Source organism: Cynocephalus volans, chromosome 10, assembly GCF_027409185.1.
Source record: "Cynocephalus volans isolate mCynVol1 chromosome 10, mCynVol1.pri, whole genome shotgun sequence".
Lineage (NCBI taxonomy): Eukaryota > Metazoa > Chordata > Mammalia > Dermoptera > Cynocephalidae > Cynocephalus > Cynocephalus volans.
In genome coordinates, this window is record NC_084469.1 from 91218246 (window position 1) to 91233420 (window position 15175).

The window sequence follows — 15175 nt, forward strand, 5'->3', positions numbered from 1 at the left end:
ATTTTGTGAAAACCAATGAAGAAGAAAGAAACATTTATCCTGCCTTTCCTTACTGTAACACTCGGTGACCAAATAGTAGCTGAAGGGAAGCTTTTCCTCATAAAGATATTTGTTTTAATAAGGGAAGAAAAAATAGGGTATCACCATTTTGCAACTTCTAATGAATTAACAGATTTATCAACTGAACATCAATGGCTGCTAACATCATAAAAAGAAAGACACCTAAATATTATGTCTCTGAAACACCTGTAAGTAATCTTAACCAAAAAATGAACCTTAACCTGATCCAGCTTCTAAATCTCAACTACCAACTTACATGAAATACCAGGGATAGAGGAGCATTTGAACTATGGCATGGGGCTGCAGCCAGCAAAAATCAGGTTCTGAGGAACTCTACAGGGCAAATAACCTAGTTTCTTCAAAAAACAAGAAATAGCAAGGGAAAAAAAAAAAAAAAAGGATGCAGGAAAATGCATTGATTGAGACCTAAGAGAGATAATAATGAGCTGCAATTTGTGAACATTATTTGAATCCTGATAACTTTTTAAAAATTGGCATTTATGAAACAAATAGAAATTTGAACACTATCGTATATGTGATGGCATTAAGGCAGTATTGTCAATTTTTTTAAGGAGTTAAATTCTTTTCTAAAGTGATATACTTTGGAGACACATACTAAAATATTTATGGATGAAATAATATATCTGGTATTTACTTCAAAAATAACATGGAAGTGAGGAAAATGGGTGAGAATACAGACAAACCAAGATTGGCCATGAACTGATAATTACTGAAGCTGGTGATGGGGCCCTTGGGATTCATTATAAAATACTGTGTATTTTTGTATATGTTTAAATTTTTTCATAATAGAAAGTAAAAGTATATACATTTTGATCTAGCATTTCCACTTCTAGGAATTCATTTAAACATACATCACACGTATACAAAATACTTATGTGCAAGGGAGATATTTATTATAGGATTGTTTGAAAAAGCAAAACATAACAAAACTAAATTGATAGAGTTAAATAAATTATGAAACACATATAATGAAATACTAAGCAGTTGTTAAAAAAGAATGAGACAGCTATTCATGTACAGATATGGTATGATCTTCAAAATGTACGGAAAAATGAAAATAGCCATGTACAGAAATTTGCTACCATTTGTGCAAAAATCTTTATGTGTATGTCTATGCTTATGCAAATTAAAAATCAGGAAGTATATACAAGAACTTGATATCACTGTTCCATAAAGGGTAGCTGGGTGGGAAAGGGGCAGAGATAATGTGAAGATTCACTCACATCTGTGTAACAGCGTAACTTTAAAATTTTTATCCTGTGCAAGGGCCAGCCCGTTGGCTCACTTGGGTGAGCGTGGTGCTGACAACACCAAGTCAAGGGTTAAGATCCCTTTACTGGTCATCTTTTAAAAAAATAAATAAGTAAAATAAAATAAAATTTTTATACTGTGCATGTGCTTTAACTATTCAAAGTGGCAATTTTTAATGTCATAGCTTTGAGCCCCTCCAATGGCACATATTAATCATTAAACCACTTAAAGAAAAATTACTACAGAACACTGCTTTCTAATCCTTTGTAGGCAATGGCACGTGCAGAAAATGCAGGTGTTTCTACCAAACACTCACGATGACTGATAAGATGGCTGGCATCAAAGGGCAACTAGTGCCTGGCCCCAGACACTGCCTGGCTATGCCAAGGGCTAGTGGGTATAATCTCTTGAGATTCCTAAGATTTATTCACAAACTCTGATCCAGATGTCACTGGGGTTGGATCAAAAAATGCTCATTTCTTCATCACTGTGATCTCCTGGAGATACAATATCAAAATTCTGAAAACATAATTAATCCAGAATAGGTGAAATTCCAGACATTCCATTTAAAATTCACTTCTTAATTTCAATAGATATTGGAATAAATAAGCAGGAATTACATTTACATTTGTCTTCATAAATGGCAATGATTTACAATTAGTTTTTTGGGGAGGTATTCTTGTATCGTTTGTTTTTAATCAGAATTTCATTTAGTCTTGAAAATGAACTGGTAAGCTTCCCTTAGGGATTATCTGTTCTTTACAGTCTTTGTAGGTTAAAATGTTTTCTTAAAGGGAAAGACCTTTGATGACTTTTTACATCTTTCTTTAATCACTGATTTATTCAGGCTTCCACATCTTCTTGAACCAATTTTGATATTTTTGTAAAAATCCATTCTCTCTAGAGTTTCAAATATATTAGAATAACATCATGCATAGTAGGCTATTTAAAAAAATCTTTTAACACCTTCCTTATTCATAATTTTTTTTTTCTAGATCACACTTGTAAATAGTCTATTGTATTGTTAATTAAACCACCTTCAAAGTCTACTGTTTTGTTTTCTATTTTACTTTTTTCTTTTATTTTTAATAATAATTCTTACTGCTGACTTGAGTTTATGTTGTAATTTTTTCCTAACTTTTAGAGTTGAGTATTCATTCACTATTCAATGTATTTAGTATGTGACTGGCAATGACAAGGTACTGGAGAGCTACATTTGGAGAACAAAGTCCCTACATTCAAATCCTAGCTTCTAACAGGAATACAGCTTTAGCTACACTGAACTGGTTGTGATAAGTAGAATTTACTGTCATTCATTTCTGGTTTGTAATTTTAATTATTTCTCTTTAAACTAAGTTATACTCGGATGTGGTTTTAGACTTTGAAATGGGCAGATTTCTTTTGGTTACTCTTCTGTTAATTTCTCATCTTCCAAATTTCTAACCTCTTGAATAAAGATTTCCTAATAATTATGCTTTACTACTGCTTTTCAAAACAAAATTATCATAACAAGTGGTTATGGAGTTTTTGATACTTGACACATTCATAAGGCCCTCCTCTCGCATAACTCCTTATCAGTGATACTGATGATAAAATTAATGACAATAGCTAATATTTACTGAGCACATGTATGTGCCAGATAGCCCTTTCAAGGCTTTATATAAAGTATCAGATTTAGTCCTCACAAAAACTGTATTAGGCAGGTATAATTTGTCACCACTTAAAAATAAGTAAAGTGAGGGAGAGAGACTGCATAATGTGCCCAGTGGTGGTATACAGTCAGTAATCGGTGGAAGTGGGACATTAAATAAGATATACACCATGGTGAAAGGCACATTCACAAAATAATAGGGTCACTTTTTATTTGGAATTCTCAGATATTTAACACATTTTGAGTGGTAACCAAAGGCTTTTCTACATTCACATTAATTTTTTTTTAGCACAGGTTCTCTGATGCATAGTGAACAGTGAGTGAGGCAAGAATTCCCACATTTATTGAATTTTCTTCTGGTATGAGTTCTCTGATGTTCCATAATGGAAGTGACAAATGAAGGTTTTCTAATATTAATTACATTAAATACGATCTAATATCGAACCAGGTGTGAACTCCACATAAAGGCTTTTCTATATCCCTAATACTGATGCTTCCTAACCAGTATGAATTCTGTAGTGTTCAATGAGCTGTGAGCCAAGAATAAAGGCCTGCCCACATTCTCTACATTCATAAGGTTTGATACCAGGATGAATTCTCTGATGTTCAGTAAGTTGTGAACTACGAATAAAGGCCATTCCACACTCCCTGCATTCATAGGGCTTCTCACAAGTATGAATTCGCTGATGATGAGTCAGTTGTGACACACGAATAAAGGCTTTTCCACATTCCTTACATTCGTAGGGTTTGTCTCCTGTATGAATTCTTTGATGCTGAATAAGGTATGAACTACGACTAAAGGCCTTCCCACAGTCCTTACATTCATAGGGTCTGTCACCAGTATGAACTCTCTGATGTCGAGTGAGCTGTGCATGCTGTCTAAAGGCCTTCCCGCATTCCTTACATTCATAGGGTTTCTCCCCAGAATGAATTCTTTGATGTCGAGTAACTTCTGAGCTATGAATAAAGCCCTTTCCACATTCTTTACATTCATAGGGTTTCTCACCTGTATGAATTCGCTGATGCACAGTAAGTTGTGAATGCTGTCTAAAAGCTTTCCCACATTCTTTACACTGATAGGGTCTAGCACCCGTATGAATTCTCCGATGAACAGTAAGTTGTGAGCCGCGAATAAAAGCCTTCCCACAGTCTTTACATACATAGGGTTTCTCACCTGTATGAGTTCTTTGATGCAGAATAAGTTGTGAATGTTGCCTAAAGGTCTTTCCACATTCTTTACATTCATAGGGTTTGATACCAGTATGAAGTCTTTGATGCAGAATAAGTTCCGAAGTACGACCAAAGGCCTTCCCACATTCCTTACAGTCATAAGGTCTCTCACCTGTATGAATTCTCTGATGTTGAACAAGGTGTGAGGCACGACTAAAGGCCTTCCCACATTCCTTACATTCAAAGGGTTTTTCACCAGTATGAATTTTCTGATGTTGAATAAGGTGTGAGCCACGGCTAAATGCTTTCCCACATTCATTACATTCAATCAGTTTCTCACTAGTCTCAATGCTCTGATGTAGAGTGAGAGATGTATGACGCTCAAAAATAGGCATATTTTCATAAGGGATTTTCACTTGCTTAAAACAGCACTCCTGATTTACTTGTCTCTCAAACTGTCCTCTGCATTCCCAGTCATCTCTAAAATTGGAGCCCTCAAGATCACAGCATTTAAGGCTTTCCATTATCTCCCAATTGAATGACTCTATTTCAAAGAAATTTTTTTGTAGAAATTTCTCACACCTGGATTCCAAGTCTGAAAAACAAGAAGAAAGTAAATACAAGCTGTTCCTCTTCTATGAGAAATAAAAAATTCTATAGCAGAATAGGGCAAAATGAAAATAACCATAAAAAGTGAATGGCTTAACTAGGTCTGAAATACTATGTAATTTCTAAAAAGCACATGAAAGCACAAATATAAGCTCATATGGTGCCAGAAGGAAGCAAGAAAACACATTAAGCCAGGAGTTCTCAATTTTGATATGGATCAGAATTATTAAGGAAGCCTGTTAACAATACAAATGTCCAAGCATTGCCCCAAACCGAATCAAAATCTATAGGAGTAGGGCAAAGGTGTGCGTGTGTGTGTATCTGTCTATATTTAAAGTACTTAAATATGTGTGCATATATTTAAATTGAGGTAAAATTAATATAACATAAAATTCCCACTTAGACCATTTTAAAATGCATAATTCAGTAGTCCGTAGTACATTCCCAATGTCGTGTAACCATTACCACTATCGTGTAACCATTACCACTATCTAGTTTGAGAATACTTTCATCACCCAAATAGAAACCCCATGCCTATTAAGCAGTCACTCCCCACCCCTATTGCCTCTAGCCCCTGGTAATTCCTAATGGTAGAGAACCACTAATTCTGTCTCTATGAATTTGCCTATTCTGGGCATCTCATATAAATGAAGAATCTATATTTTTAACACTTCCTACCACATGATGTTGATGCCAATCAAAATAAAAATCTCTGCTTAAACTTTTCATGCCTTCCCAGTGCACTTAGAATAAATTCCAAACTCATCGCCATGGCTCTCAAGGGTCTTGGCAAAGCAGGTCTCTGCTTGTCTTTGTTGCCACTCTGTGTCAACCAAGGGCAAAGTGCTTTCACATTGAGCACTCTCCCCTTTCCTCCCTATGTACCAAACTAGAGCATCTAAAATAAACCTAGGGCCTTTTTCCATCTTAGACCTCTCATCAGGTCCTTCCACCTGTCAGGAATCCTGTCCTGGGCTCTTTGGATGCTGCTTTTCTCATCCTTCAGGACTCAGGTGAAAACTCACACTTTCAAAAAAGCTCTCAGCCCGGTAACACTAATCATACACCTTTATTCTCTCTCCCACACCTTGTACGCCGTCTTCACAACACTTTTATCAGCTGTAATTAGATTTTCATTTACATACTCATTTATTGATCTGTTTGTTTTCTTGTTCCTGAATCTCCCCAAAGGCAGAAATAATGCCTTTCTCACTAACCACTGAAACCAACCTCTAGCATAAAGTTAGCTTTTGGTAATGGACTGTTAGATTAATAAATATTGGATTCTAGAGAAACAAACCAAAACGGAACACAATAGATAAGACAGAAATAGAATGAAGTTTACATGAAATTACTATAAGTTTACATGGACTATACTATACAGGTGGTATCTCAAAGGGTAAAAGGATAATTTTTGTAATAAATAATATTGGGGCAGTTGGACAGTCACTGGGAAAAGGTAAAACTGGATTCAATTATGCTACCATATACCAGAATAAACTCCAACTGAAGTTTTAATGTTAAAAGAAAATAGAATGGTCAAGTGCTAGAAGGAAACGTGGTGGATTATGATCTAGGTATGAGGAAAGCTTTCTAACTATGAAACAGTGAGCCAAAATCCAAAACAACAAAAGGCCCATAAATTCTACTAAGTGAAGGTGAAAAGAAACCACCTTCGAAAAACAAAACCACGCACGAGCAACAAAAAACAAAAGCAAAGTCAAAAGACAGAGGACAGAGAAATATGTGAAACTTTTTTTTTTTTTTTTTTTTTTTTTTTTTTTTTTGGTCTTTTTTGTGACCGGCACTCAGCCAGTGAGTGCACCGGCCATTCCTATATAGGATCCGAACCCGTGGCGGGAGCGTCGCTGCGCTCCCAAGCGCTGCACTCTCCCGAGTGCGCCACGGGCTCGGCCCAAAATATGTGAAACTTATAGCCAATAAGAATAATCTTCCTGACTTATAAGAAGTTCTTAAAATTTGAGAAATATCTTCAAAAAGTTAAACAGAATTACCACGTGATAAAAACAATTCCACTCCCGGGTATATACCCAAAAGAACTGAAAGCAGGGACTCAAACAGATATTGTACACCAATGCTCACAGCAACATTATTCACAATAGCAAAAGGAGGAAACAACTCAAATGTCCATCAACAGATGAATGGACAAACAAAATGTGGTAGTTACATACAGTGGAATGTTATTCAGCCCTAAAAAAGAAAGAATTCTGATATATGCTATGACTTGGATAAACCTTAAAAACATTATGCTAAGTGAAATAAGCCAGATCCCGAAGACCAAATATTGTATGATTCCACTTATATGAGGTACCTAGAACATAAAAATTCATAGCAACAGAGAGTAGAATAGAGGTTACCAAGGCTAGAGGGAGGGAGGAATTGGGAATTAATGTGTAATGGTTAACAGAGTTTCTGCTCGGGATGATGAATAAGTTCTGGAAATGAATAGTGGTAACAGTTGTACAACACTGTGAATGTACTTAATGCCAATGAATAAAATAAAATAAAAAGTCATTTTTCAGCTATCAAAAAACCTGCCAAGACAATTCATTAGTAAGACTGTGGGAAACTATCACATACTGCTGGTACAAAATGGTCTAACCATTTTGTTACAGTGCTCAGGAGATCAGGTTTTTTTTTCTCTTTTTTTTAAAGTATGTGTATGGTATTACTGGATAGAGGATATAGAAGATGCTGGGAAAGAACACAAAGACACAAAACAACTGTCATCAGTAGGTTGGATAAGTAACAATACAGACTCAAGTGAAAATAAAAGCACTTCAGTACAGCAGTTGAAAGAAGAAAACAAAGAAATATGAGGAAGAATGAATGGTTTTAGCAGCCCCCACTCCCATAAATAATTTTCCTGTCTTACTCAGACTTTCATGTCAGTATTTTAAAAATTCTGTATTTCCCTAGAAAAACCTCCCTAGACTCCAGTTACCAACTCAATAGTCTGCGTCCTGCATGATAAACTGTTCCAGAGTTGTCTACACTCACTGTTATCAGGACTTCACCTACCACTTTTCCATTAAGACTCTCTCATGTTCATAGTAGCTAAAGGTGGAAGCACCCAAGTTATCTATCAATGGATGAATGGATAAACAAATTGTGGTGTGTGTCTACGTGTGTATGTATATGAAGTCAGCCCTCCAGTATCTGTGGGTTCCACGTCTGTGGATTAAACCAACCTCAGATTGTAAAAACTGCATTGGTATTGAACATGAATATTTCGTTTTCTTGTCATTTTCTAAACAATACAGTATAACAACTATTTACATAGCACTTACATTGTATTAGGTACTATAAGTAATCTAGAGATGACTTAACATATATGGGAGGATGTGCATAAATTATATGCAAAGACTATGCCATTTTATATCAGGGACTTGAGCATCTGAAGATTTTGGTATCCATGGGAAGTCCTGGAACCAATCCCCCATGGATGCTCAGAGACAACTGTATATACATATATAAGTGTGTGTATATATATATACACACACACACGTGCATATATACATACAGTAATATGGCACTTAACTACAGGGATATTTTCTGAGAAATGTGTCATTAGGCGATTTCGTTGTGCAAACATCATAGAGTGTACTTAAACAAACCTAGATGGTATAGCCTACAACACACCTAGGCTACATGGTATTCTATGACCACCATAGTATATGCAGTCCATTATTCACCAAAACATCATTATGTAGCACATGACTGTATGTATGTATGTGCGTGTATGTATACACATACACACAACATGCAATGGAATATTATTCAATCATAAAAAGAAATAAAATTCTAATACATTCTACAACATGAATGAACCTTACAAACATTATGCTTAGTGAAATAAGCCAGACACAAATGTCCACATATTGTATGACTTACACGAGGGACCTAGAATAGACAAATTCATAGAGACATAAAGAGGTTATCAGGGGCTGAGGGAGGGGAAAATGGAGAGCTACTGTTTAATGGATACAGAGTTTCTGTTTGGGATGATGAATAAATTCTGGAACTGAACAGTGGTGATGGTTGCACAATGCTGTGAATGTACTTAATCCCACTGAACTGTATATTTAAAGTGACTAAAATAATAAATTTTATGTAATGTATATTTTATCACAATTAAAAAAAATCTAATTGAAAAAAGATTTTTGTTTTTCAGAACTGCAAAAACCAAATATTCCATGAAACATAAGAATACTTTTATAGAGTAAATAACAATGGGCTTACCATTTTATTTTATTTTATTTATTCTTATTTTTTATTTTTTTAAAAGATGGCCAATAAGGGGATCTTAACCCCTGATCTGGTGTTGTCAGCACCACACTCTCCGAAGTGAGCTAACCGGCCATCCCTACATAGGGATCCAAACCCTTGGCCTTGGTGCTATCAGCACCACACTCTCCCAAGTGAGACACGGGCCTGCCCTGGGCTTACCATTTTAATATAGAATTACAGTGAATACATACCATGTACACTCTTAATTTAGGCGCATTCAATGATCTGTGGTCCAGAAAAAATACACAGAGTGTAATAGGTGGAATAATGGCCCCCCAGAGACATCCATGTCATGTCCTAATCCCTGAATGTTATGTTACATAGCAAAGGGGAGTTGGAATTAAGGTTACTCATTTGACCAGGATGAGATGGATTTACCCTGATTTTTCTGGGTGGGCATGATATATTCACAAGGGTCCTTATAAGAAAAAGAGGGAGACAGGAGAGTCAGAGTGAAAGAGTGATTTGAAGATGCTACACTGCTGGCTTTGAAGAGGGAAGGAAGCTAGAAGCCAAGGAGAGCATGTGGCCTCTAGGAGCAGGAAAAGGCATGAAAACTTATTTTCCCCTAAAGTCTCCAGAAAGGGACTCAGCCCTGCAGACAACTTGATTTTAGCCCAGTGAGATGCACTTTGGACTTCTAACCTCCATAACTGTCAGTTAATAAATTTGCATTGTTTTAAATCACTAAGTTTGTGGTAATCTGTCACAGCAACCATAGGAAATTAACATATCCTGAGAGAAAACTGAGGAATTCATCAATGTATCAACCTGTTCAATCTTAACCTAGGTGTCCACTCTCCCAAGGAAATGTAAGTCAGAGCCCAAATGCTAAGAGATATCAGGAAATTGTTTTTTTGGTTTTTGAGCTTTGAAGTACAGATATCTTGGTGATTTAAGGATGGTTTAGGTACGTGGCAAGTATAATTTCGATTATATACAATATTCTCCTCAAACATTGGCTTGCAACTGTATGTCGAAATCAGGGGTTGGCAAACTTTTTCTTTAAAGGGCTAGATAGTAATATGTTAGGCTTTGTAGTCCAAGTGGCAAAAATGAGGATCTTATGTAGGTACTTAAATAAGAGAGAAACAAACTGCAACTTTCTTATTGATGAAATTCAAACTATAATAATTGAGTATAATTATTTTGTAATACAGATCTACAAATGAGAAGAATGGAATTATTTTCAGGGTAGAAGTTGAAAGCTCACTTAATTGGGGTTCAGAGTTAATGTCTTCTAGCATCAAAATAGTTTATAAATGTCTGTGTTAGTGCTAATTTGTAATATGATTTTATATATTTTATCTTTGAAAATGTTGTTTCAGGGCCAGCCCGTGGCTCACTTGGGAGAGTGTGGTGCTGATAACACCAAGGCCAAGGGTTCGGATCCCTATATAGGGATGGCTGTTTAGCTCCCTGAGAGCATGGTGCTGACAGCACCAAGTCAAGGGTTAAGATCCCCTTACCGGTCATCTTTAAAAAAAAAAAAAAAGAAAATGTTGTTTCAGTTATAAACCTAGGTCAAGGGTTCAGCTCCTTATACTGGCCAGCCGCCCCCTACCCCCAAAAAAGACAATGTTTCACATACATATAGTACTGCCATAAACTATATCAAACCATGAGCATATGGTTTTAACTAAGAATATGCAACCTTAGAAGGCATTTGTAGAATTCATTAGTTTTCATGTCATATAAAAAAAGGCGGTAGGTTGGATTTGGCCCACAGGTCACAGTGTGCAGATAACTGATTTAAATCATTACTGTTGGTGAAGGATATCACAAATAAGATTTTTGATGTATTATAAAAATATGAAATACCACATCCTCACTCATAAGTTGGAGCTAAAAAAATAAACAAAAAAAAAAAAAGAAAGAAAGAAAGAAAGATATAACAATCACAATAATTCATTGAACTTTCAAAAGGAGAGAACAGAACTGAGGCCACCCAAGGTGGAAAAGGGGGAGGGGGAGGGGATTTAGCAAGAAATTGGTAAAGGGCCACAAAAGAAATTACATTGTGTAATGATAAATATAGTCATTATCCTGATTTGAGGATCACATATTGCACACAGGTATTAATATTCAATGCTGTACCCCACAGACATGTACAATCAATTATGTTTCAATTATAAATAAATAAATAAAAATACAACTTAATACAAAAACAATAAACAAGATTTTTTTAAAAATATAAAAAATAAAAAATGATAGTATGAAATTAAAATTCCAGACCATTAAAACAAAATTGGAGTGGAGTGAGAGTGGAGGCGAATCTCGGCAGGGGTCAACAAACTTTTTTTGTGAAGGGCCAGATAGTAAGTGTTTTAGGCTTTGTGGTTACATAAGGTCTCCACAGCATATTCTTTTTATAAAAAAAATCCTTCCAAATGTAAAAACTGTTCTTATCTTGAGGACTATACAAAAAACTGGTTATAGACTAAATCTGACCCATAGATATTAGTTTGCCAACCTCTGGTCTAGGGCACAGGTAAGTAAAAGATGGGTAAAGGTCTTAAGGTCTTACCTTTCTCAGAAAAAGAAATTCAAAGATACTATTTCATACCACTCTCCAGTAAAAGGAACCAGGCGCCCTTTGAAAAATGGCTAATTTCAGGGATGAGGTAGGAAAAATACAAGATAAGCCTGGAACATCTTATGGTACCACAAAATATGAAACTACTCAACAAAGAATGAGGGATGTAGCCTTACAACACTGAGGTCACAGGTGCGGATCCCCATACCAGCCAGCCACCAAAAAAAAAGAATGAGGGCCACTGAGAGTCAATCTGAAGGAGTCAACCAGAAGCAGTTCCCAATGGCCAATGTTTGAACAATTTGAGCAATGAAATAAACAATGCAAGTACTGAGTATAGTCCATACAATGAAATACCTGAGTCCACAGTGATACAAAGCACTGAATAAATAAATGAATGGGAGGAAGACAGAGACAGCTCTTCCTGACAGAAGAATTTCAGTTATTGATGTAGAAGAAATAAGGGACACAGAAAATAAGGGAGCATCCATCAGTGGATCTTGTCTGTAACAGTTATTATTGTGGTGTTTACCTAGTGTTGATTTGGTGTGTGAGAAATGAGGAAAAACAGCACATTTGCATAGTGTCAAAGTATCTCCCCCTAAGATATTTTTCAATTACAGAGGGAAAAATAGTAACTTTACAGAGGAGAAACCTGAGAGGCAATACCTTAACCAAATTATCAAAGTTAACATCACCAGTAGTAGTAAGCCATATCAACATCTGGTATGATGCAGAGAAGGACACAACATTGCTTCTGTGCTACTCTTGCCAAAAATGCATAATCTCAATCTAATTGTGAGAAAATCAGACAAACACAAAGTGAGAGACATTCTACAAAATAGTACTCATCAAAAGTGTCAAGGTCATGAAAGACAAGGAAACATTAAGGAACAGTTTGGCAGAGGCCAAGGAGACACAAAAACTAAATGTAATGTGGGATCTTAGATTGGATCCTGGAACAGAAAAAGGATATTAGGGGAAAACCTGACAAAATTCAAATTAAGATCTATGGGTTAGTTAGTATTGTACTAATGTTAATTTTCTGGTTTTGATAACTGTATCATGGTTATGCAAAATGTTAACTTAGTGGAAGCTGAGTGTAGGGTATATATGGGAATTCTCTATAATAATTTTGCAAATTTTCTCTAAGTTTAAAATTACTTCAAAATAAAAAAGTTGGGCTCGCCAGTTAGCTCAATTGGTTAGAGCACAGTGTTATAACACTAAGGTCAAGGGTTCAAATCCCTCTACTGGCCAGCCACAAAAATAAATAAATAAATAAATAAATAAATAAAATAAAATTAAAAAGTTAACGAACAAGGCTTTACCAAAAAGAAAAAAAAGTTCTACTTTTCAGTCTTGAGGTGGGTAGAAAAAGCACATTTTTAAATTAAAATTTCAAATTAAAGACCATCTTATTACAAAGCAACAGAAAATACAACTTCGAAATTATTTGAGGGAAGAAAGAGTGGTAATAAAATATAGTCGGAAATGAGAACAAGGAATAGAAAATATAAAATTAAACAGCAAGAATAAGAACAGACACATTAAGTATAACAAGTGAGAATGAATTCCCTTGTTCAAGTAAAAAAAAAAATCTCAGATTGATTAAAAAAGTGAACTCTAACAGAATCCTGGTTACAATGGACATATTTAAAGTGGCAATAATTATTTTTTAAAAAAAGGATAAACAAAAATAGGACATGATTTTTCAAGCCAACAAAAAGAGGACATTTGATATTAATATCAGAAAAATAAAATTCAAGGTTAAAAGCAATAAGTGGGAAAATAAAGGATAGGTTGTACTGATAAAGATATAATTTGCAATGAAGTATATTTCATCTTTACAAAAATATGAACTGTAGTAGCAAAATATGTATATAAATAAGAAACAGCTCTCAGAATTTGATAGCACAAGTACAGAGAAAGTTAAAAGGATATGCAGATTTATAGTTAAACAAAGAGGCACTAGTTTCAAATATGTGTGGAATATTTTCCAAAATTGGAACAATCTGATTTATTGACAACAATAGGAAAGAGAAGGCAGTGGAATGATTTCTTCTTTGGGCTGAGAGAAAATATCTGTCAATATAGAATTCTGTACCCAGTGAAAATATCCTACTCTGTAAGAAAGAAGTTCATGAAATAAGACATTTTCAGGTGGCCAAAAACTGAGAGAATTTGTCAAGAGCAGATGTGCACAAAAAGGAAATTTTAAGGGTATTCTTCAGATAGAGAGAAAATGACCCCATATGAAAATAAATATGATAACAATAGCAGAGAAGTCAGGAGAGGGGTAAATGATGATTAAGTATTCAAAGGTTCCAATATAGTCCAGCAAGTGCCAATTAATAATACTCACTAATATTTAGTGGTCACTATTGTCTGGCATTGTTCTGGGCACTTTCACATTATGAATTCATATAACAGCCATGATAACCACATGGCATTTGCAGAGGAGAAAACTGAAGCACAGAGAACTGTAATTTACCTAAATTCACAGAGCTAATAAGTGGCAAAGCCAGGATTTGAACTAAGTTAGGCAGACTGACCCCAGAAGTCTGTGCCCTCAACCATGACACAACCCTACTTCTCCAAAGTTAAGAGAATAAATGAATAAATTAACTTCTGAGTTAGATAAAATGAGAAGCCATTTCAAGAAAATACGTTTTCTTATGGTATGAAGATATCTGCAGGTAAAAAGGCGGCCATTGGGAAGGAAAGGGACACATCTCTTTTTGAAATGGGAGGAAAATATGAAAGAAGAAAGAACAGAGAGGAATTAATGCAGGTAGGGAAACGTTCTCCTGGGAGCTGATGCTGACAAGGTCTTTCCTCTTCACATATTCATGTGTCAGGCCTTTATCCCACAGTAGGGCTGTCGGGGAGCTTCGTGACAATAACTTGATACTGGTATCAGTTGACTCAGTCACTGGGCTATTATCCCCAATGACCTTCCCCATCAGATCAGCCCTCACTCACCTGGGCACCACGGTCCTGTCATATCATTTGCAATCATCCAGGGCTCTTTTCCTTGCTCCAATAAGGAAATGACATCAGGCTTAGAAATGGAAAGCCCTGTTTACAGGAAGAGAAATGGGGCACGATCGTACTGTTTCAAAATTCAAACCCAGTCCCTTGGCCATCAAGGAAGAGAGGCAATTATAAGGAAGAATGTGTGAGGTTTTCCAAAGGATGGGAAAATGGAGGTGCCCAATGGAACTACTCATTTCTAATTCCACAAAGCACAAAATAATTCTCTTGCGAACAGAGAGCAGATACACAGTCAGACACTTGTAAGTTGCCTGAGAAAGTCATAATGAAAAAACCAGGAATTTCAGAAGGCTAGTCCTGAATCATTTGGAGTAGGTAAGTATGGTGATTATTCTCCATTAACCCTCTCCTTCCCCTCCAGTCCATTCCTCAATGTTGCTGGCCCTGCTCTGTGCCCCACTCTGCTCCAGACAGCTTACTTGTAAGGATATATTTACCCCTGCCCTATGCTTTCCCATTGAGTTTGGCAGATGGAAACCATCAGCAGAAAGTCAGTGAGAAGGAGGAAG

At 35.9% G+C, this 15175-nt stretch overlaps 1 protein-coding gene across 4 annotated transcripts in view; it reads right to left on the bottom strand.

Annotated features, from left to right (window-relative positions):
* Positions 1 to 1078: 1078 nt before the first annotated feature.
* The window catches only part of ZNF565 (zinc finger protein 565), a 36888-nt gene continuing 22791 nt past the window's right edge, over positions 1079 to 15175 (bottom strand). For 3 of the 4 annotated variants that reach the window (XM_063109498.1, XM_063109496.1, XM_063109497.1), the window contains 2 exons: positions 14595 to 14690; positions 1079 to 4748 (listed from right to left, as the gene is read on the bottom strand). In XM_063109498.1, coding sequence (XP_062965568.1) covers positions 3481 to 4748; positions 14595 to 14690 — 1364 coding nt within the window. In that variant the 3' untranslated portion in view covers positions 1079 to 3480. The remainder of the gene's footprint in view (positions 4749 to 14594; positions 14691 to 15175) is intronic. The other variant, XM_063109499.1, reaches the window with a different exon arrangement.